Genomic DNA, 6,993 nt, shown 5'->3' with positions numbered 1-6,993 from the left:
CATCTCACCTGTCAGGCAGAAGAGAGGGCCAAATTTTGCGACCACAAAAAGATGAAAATGACAGTTTGGACTTTATTTTCCAACTACAGAAACTACGTATATATAAAATACATTATATATACATATATATATATATATATCAAGGCTGTGTCCTGAGCCCTTGCTGTTCACCCTGATGACACACGACTGCGTCCCGAGGTCAGCCACAAACCACATCGTGAAGTTTGCGGACGACACAACAGTGGTGGGCCTCATCAGGGACGACAACAACCTGGCCTACAGAAAGGTGGAGCAGTTGGTGGACTGGTGCAGAATCAACAGCCTGGTCCTGAATGTTGACAAAACTTAAGAGATCATTATCGACTTCAGGAAAAAACAGCCCAACCATGCCCCACTTCTCATCAACAACAGGGCTGTGGAGGTTGTCAGCAGCGCCAAGTTCCTAGGGGTGCACATCACAGACAAACTCACCTGGTCCGTGAACACTGCATCACTGGTGAAGAGGGCACAGCAGCGCCTGTACTTCCTGCGGAGGATGAGGAGAGCCCACCTGCCCCCACCCACCCATATCACATTCTACAGGGGCACCATCGAGAGCATCCTGACCAGCTGTATCTCTGTGTAGTGTGGAGGCTGCAGTGCCTCCGACTGGGGTAGTGTGAGGAGGGTGATGAGGACAGCAGAGAAAATCTTTAGGATTTCTCTCCCCTCCATTCGGGACATTGGCCAGAAGCGCTGCTTATCCCGAGCCAAGAACATCATTAGGGACCCCTCTCACCCCTATCATGGACTGTTCACTCTGCTAGCCTCTGGGAAGAGGTACTGCAGTGTGCGGTGCAGGACCACCAGGTTCTGCAACAGCTTTGTCCCCCTGGCCATTAGACTGTTAAATGGTCAATCACACACATAGTAAGCCTACACAGCTGCTAATCTGTACATCTGTTTTTTGGTTTTTTTTTTTTGCACTACTGGAAGTTCTCTTATACCTAGCCACTCCTTTGCACATCTGTTCTCCCCTGCACCATTGTAGATTTTTTTAGACCAGTTTTGCACATGTGGTTAGCTGCTCCTCTGGCACTCTTTGCACTACTGTATAATACTATACATAGCTATAAATTATTTAGCATATTATCAGTACTTCAATACTCTTAACTCAGTACATTTATTTATATCTGTACATTTAAGAAAACTGTGCGGGTCAGATGTATCGACATTTTGTTCTGTAAACACGTGTACAAGAATGACAATAAAGTATATCTGAATCTGATTATACATATATATATATATATATATATCTCATCTCATCAGCTGCACCGCTTATCCTCAGTAGGGTCACGGGGGTGCTGGAGCCCATCCCAGCAATCATCGGGCAGTGGGCAGGGGACACCCTGAACTGGTTGCCAGCCAATCGCAGGGCACACGGGGACAGACAACTCACTCGCTCAGTCACACCTAGGGACAATTTGGACCAGCCAATTCACCTGAAATGCATGTCTTTGGAATGTGGGAGGAAACCGGAGTGCCCGGAGGAAACCCACGCAAGCACGGGGAGAACATACAAACTCCGCACAGTAAGGTTGGGAGCTGGATTTGAACCCACGCAGGAGGTTCCCACGACCTCAGAACTGTGCCGCACACGCGCTAACCACTGCGCCGCCGTGCTGCCCTATATATATATATATATATATATATATATATATATATATATATATATATTAAAGCATTTTTTATGTAATTTATTTGACGACAAAGGATTGTATACAAGTCACATTTATTGGATGCAATGAAGATTTTTTACAGAGGAGGCTTAAGTTCGATGACAGGTCGCGCCGTTCCAAGTGTGGAGTGTTTTGGCTGGGGAATTTTGATCACGGGGCGCTGACGAAGGACTTAGGCCTTGTTTTGATAAACGCTTGGCATTGTTTTGAGAAGCGCTTTGCTGATATGAGTTTTACTTAGATGTTGCGGCGCCTTTCGGCGAGGAGGCGGTGAACCTGGCACCTGACCCGCCCCATGGGAGGAGTCAGCACGCCCCATGGGAGGGGCCTTCGTGACGCACCGGTCCAGACGAGGTGGCGATTAAGTGGAGGCCACGTGGGGAGCCTGCCACGTGGGGAGTTCCTGGCCCCCCTATGGGGGTGGCCAACACGCCGGCTTAAGAAAAGAACTTCAGAAGAGATGGGAGATCGATCGTGAGAGGGAGGCTCGACGAAGACTAATTAGACTAATTCAACAATAATTCGGCTAAATTCGATGGCATTCACTTAGTTAAATACTTTAAGAAAATAAATCTGCCCCCGTGTGAGAATGCCAGTCTCTTGCCAGTATTTTTTCCATTAAGAAAAGAGCATGCATTGTTGGGAAAATGAAGGTTATGTTTGGTTAATAGAGTCAGATAACTAATTCGAATAATTTGGTAAACGCTACATTTTGTAATAGTTTTTTCCCCAACAATTTATATACATGCACACAACCATTATCTGCACCACTTATTCTCAGTAGGGTTGCAGATCCAGTAGCGTGCCGGAGCCCATCCCAGCTATCTTCAGGCAGTGGGCACGGGATACCCTGAACTGGTTCAATAATAAATTTATTGATAAATATATAAAAATACATCCATCTGCACAGCTTATCCTCAGTAGGGTCACGGGGGTGCTGTACCCCATCCCAGCTACATTCGGGAAGTGGGCAGGAGACACCTTGAACTGGTTGCCAGCCAGTTGCAGGGCACACGGAGACAGACAACTCACTCGTTCATTCCCAACTATGGACAATTTGAACCGGCCAATTAACCTGGCATGCATGTTTTTGGAATGTGGGAGGAAACCCACACGCAAGCACGGGGAGAGCATGCAAACTCCACAGAGGAAGGTTTGATCTCACGGCCTCAGAACTGTGCAACAACAACTGCACCGCCGTGCTGCCCTAATTATATATATATATATATATATATATATATATATATATATATATATATATATATATCTGTGTATATATATATATATACACAGATATAGATATACATTTATGTATAAAATGTGTTGCCTTCCTTACAAGTTAAGGCTTCTATTTTTTTTCAGCTACAAACACGTTGTTTTGGGTCCAATATTGCTCTTGCAACATTTGGGTTGCCAACCCCTGCTCTAACCCAAAAGGACATTATGACATACGCTTTCAAAATCAAAGTACAGTAATGGATATATTTTATGATAAATTGAAAGCAATTATTATAACTCTTGGAGCAATACAAAAATGTGTCCAATGTGAATCAACTTCTATCCCGTTTTAATTTTTCCATAAAGAAATCATATAAGTCAAAACATGCTCATCTTTATGTTTATTGTACAGGTCTTAACCTGGCAAGCGTTACACGTTTATGGCGATAGAAATTTGGTCTGCATGCCTCGAGCACATTCAAGTTTGGACACTAAGAAACAGCGCATACATTTTTATCGCAAATTATCTATATACTGTAGAGTACCAATGATTCCAAACTAGCATTTTATTGCACTTAAAGAACAACAACACATGATTAGAAAGCAAAACGTACAGCCTGCTTTAAAAATATATATTTCCAGCACGGGACATCGTGAATTAACATTACGCACACAAAAATCAGGAGCAGGATTAGGATTCAAACTAAAAATGAAGACAGCAGCAATGCAAGATGAGAAATACGACCAAAAATAATAGGTCATTGTTACTTTCAATATTATTCAATTTTGAACATGGTTATTACATTTTTAATTCCAAGACAAAAATTCTAAAAATCACTGCAAACTCAACGGCATGGACGGGGCTGTGACTTTTTTAACTTAAAAAATATGGCTGGTGATATTTCCTAATAGCAACATTGATAAAGACAGTATAAAACACACTTTGCCTCTACCAATGACCATCCTGTGCATTAAAAAAGTGATTGATGTATATTCTTATATATGTTTTTTTCTTATTAAAAAAACTTAGATTTTAAAATTAGGTATTTTTGTACCTCAGTTTAGATGAGTGTCAATTGACACTTATGGCGTACGGCTGTTATGCAGGCAAACAATAGGCGCTTCTTTGGCCGTCGTTTCAAGCAAATGTGGCGGAAACGCTCTTACGTTGAGAATCCATGTCAATAACTGCAGTCTCTTTTTCATCCTGACCAGCATCCGAACTTTGGGCTGTTAGGACAAAGTTAAGGCGGGCAAAGATTGCTCCCATTTGGACGGCTAGACTGTATGTGAGGCCTGGTGTCATGTGGTCCCTTCCATTGCACTTGTGCATGCTTGTGCAAGATTTACTGTGGATGACACGGGATCCTGATCCGATTCCCGCACGCAGATGACGGCATCGCCGCTCACATTGATGAGACACTGAGCCTGTGTGACAAAAGCAAAAGGCTGGATTAAATCACTGGAACAGGAGTTTTACAACCTAGGGCAGGTGTCGGGAAAGTTTTTTGGGGGGAGAGAGCCATCACCATATATTTTAAGGCAAAATTCAACAAAACCGCCAATCCCACTCTTCAGACGAAAGACCACATTTTATTTTAACAGTGCGACGTTTAATGATTTGATAAAAAATAGGAGATAATAATTATGGCAGAGCCTGTGTCCAGTATAAATATACTGTATACAGACGCTCCCCTACCAATGAACATTCGAGTTCCGAAAAAAGGGTAGATGCGAACATTTTTTGGGGATGTCGAAATATATCCGGACATTGCTGTAAATTAGAGTTTGTATTGTGCCCCTTTTTCCGAATACAGGACAGTACTGTAGTGCTTCTTTCCGTCTCTACCGGCGTGAGGCGCTGTGAGAGCTCACCCAGCATCCACCCCGAGGAAGAGATACGCTTCCTCTTCCTTGATAGTGTGTAAACATACTGTAATATATCTCCAGCGTGCTAAAAACTTTGACATTTTTATTGTTTAATATCTCGTGTATCCATTCAATATGGTTTGTGTGACGTGTAAAGAAGGGGCAGGCAGTTTCATTTGGGGCTGCAGTAGCTCAGGAGGTAAAGCGCTCGGCTTGGGATCAAGAGGTTGCAGGTTCGATTCCCGGCTCCTCCGTGATATATGTCGACGTGTCCTTGGGCAAGACACTGAATCCCTAATGCCTCCGATAGCAGGTAGTTGCCTTGCATGGCTGACGCTGCTATCGGTTAGTTAGTGTTTAAAAGGGAAAAGTGTAAAGCACATTGTAAAGCGCTTTGGGAAGTCTTCGTTGACTTGAAAAGCGCTATATAAATGCAGACCATTTACATTCATTCAATTAAACTGAAAATGGAATAAGAAAGCTTTGTTTCTCTGGTTATGTTTTTGCATCCCCTTTAATATCATTGCAAGCCTCGGGTATAGTGACTAAAAACAGTACAAAAAATTACAGTATTGTATCGTCAACGCTCAAAGCTGTGCAATTAACCCTTTTGACAGAAAAAACGTTATGTACAGTCGAGGTATTTTGACCATGGAATGTCCACGCCTTTGCAGGTTTATAACTTTGGCATTTCCAGGTTGTTTTTCTAACTTCCAACCATTCAGAATGTTCAAGGGGTTTTCTTAGGTACAAATACTTATGTTATTTTGCCCTCTATGGACAGTGAGAGCAGTGCTATGCTTATGGCAAAATTAAATATGCTGAGAATATCTACATACTCTCCAACACTGCAGAATTTGAATTTTCTTACGTTTTTGGGCACACAAAATAATTTTTTATTGATGTCATATAGTGAGGAAAATTCCGTAAAGAGGGACCGTATAGAATGGCTGAAAACTCTTAGCCCACGTTGTAAAGTGAAAACATTACATCCTTGTCAGCTTACATGTTTTTCGTGTATTTCATATTTTTTGGGGGATCATTTAAATAGTGTATGCTGTAAAACCATTTTTGTACAGGGGAAAAAAGTTAAAAGTACTGCTACGTATAATAAGCAATACAAAATTTACATTAAATTAAATAAACTTTTTTAAAATTCTACATAGTCTGTGCTTACCTGGTTCTTATTCGGATTTTCCATCAACACGCACTCTTTCATGCTGTAGGACACAACGGCATTTCCCCCCAAAGCTGCAACGTGGGCACGAACCATTGCAAAGACTTCCGCTATAAACGAATGAAGGAAGCCGCTCACGCCGCCTTCCTGTAAAAATGAATTCAAAGTATTTTTTCTTTTCTTCGAAAGTCGGAAATTTGTTCCTTTGGTCCCGTACCTCTCGTAGGGATGTGGTCTCTCTAATGAAGAACATATTGATGATTCCCAAATATTTCACCACGCGTGTGCCAGGGAGAAAGGAAAGGGGGGTCATTTTCACCACGGTGACCGAACTTCCTCCGAAAGAGCAGCGGTTGGAGCGCAGCGACCGGGTTCGCTTCTCGGCCAGTGGACTGGAGCGCTCCAGAGATGAGACTGAAGGTTCACATATCACAAATGGCTTATTTGAAAGGTACCGGCACATTTATTACACTAAAGACAGCGAGCTGGTTGAGGTATCTGTATTAGGACAACCTCGAATAATAATTTGTAGATTACATAGTGACAATAAACTAACTGATCATTTAGGCAAATCACAAAAGGACAATATTTCTAGCCTCTGCAGATATCTTTTTGGGATTCCTTAATTAAAATTAATGATCGACCGATATGGGTTCTTTCAGGGCCGATACCAATTATTAGTTTTAAGAGGAGGCCGACAACCGATATTCATTTGCTGTAAAATCTTAAGAATTGGCATAAGAAAATTTCAACAATGCACAAAGAAACAGGATATTTGGACTAATCATTCACTTAAACCTAAAACTAACAGTGCAGGAAATACAATTAGGCTTAGTAGCAACTTGTGAAAAGGTACATAAAAACTTAAATAGCCCCCTGATTATTTTTTACAAAAAATAAACAAAAATACAACCAACATGACCTAAATTACATTTCAAAAAAGTGCTTTGAAATTTCAACGGAGCTCACGATTTGAAAAGTGTGGGAACTCCTGCTTTAGAGCCAGTTTGA

The 6,993-nt window shown here is 41.8% G+C and overlaps 1 protein-coding gene across 16 annotated transcripts in view; it reads right to left on the bottom strand.

Moving 5' to 3' along the window:
• Positions 1-3,320: 3,320 nt before the first annotated feature.
• The window catches only part of c2cd5 (C2 calcium dependent domain containing 5), a 33,478-nt gene continuing 29,805 nt past the window's right edge, over positions 3,321-6,993 (bottom strand). For all 16 annotated transcript variants that reach the window (XM_088340307.1, XM_088340311.1, XM_088340316.1 and 13 more), the window contains 3 exons: positions 6,200-6,396; positions 5,983-6,129; positions 3,321-4,364 (listed from right to left, as the gene is read on the bottom strand). In XM_088340307.1, the coding sequence (XP_088196433.1) occupies positions 4,239-4,364; positions 5,983-6,129; positions 6,200-6,396 (470 nt within the window). In that variant the 3' untranslated portion in view covers positions 3,321-4,238. The remainder of the gene's footprint in view (positions 4,365-5,982; positions 6,130-6,199; positions 6,397-6,993) is intronic.

This window comes from Urocampus carinirostris, chromosome 7 (assembly GCF_059441175.1).
Source record: "Urocampus carinirostris isolate Australia breed hairy pipefish chromosome 7, RoL_Ucar_1.0, whole genome shotgun sequence".
Lineage (NCBI taxonomy): Eukaryota > Metazoa > Chordata > Actinopteri > Syngnathiformes > Syngnathidae > Urocampus > Urocampus carinirostris.
This window is presented reverse-complemented; position numbering and strand designations above follow the sequence as displayed.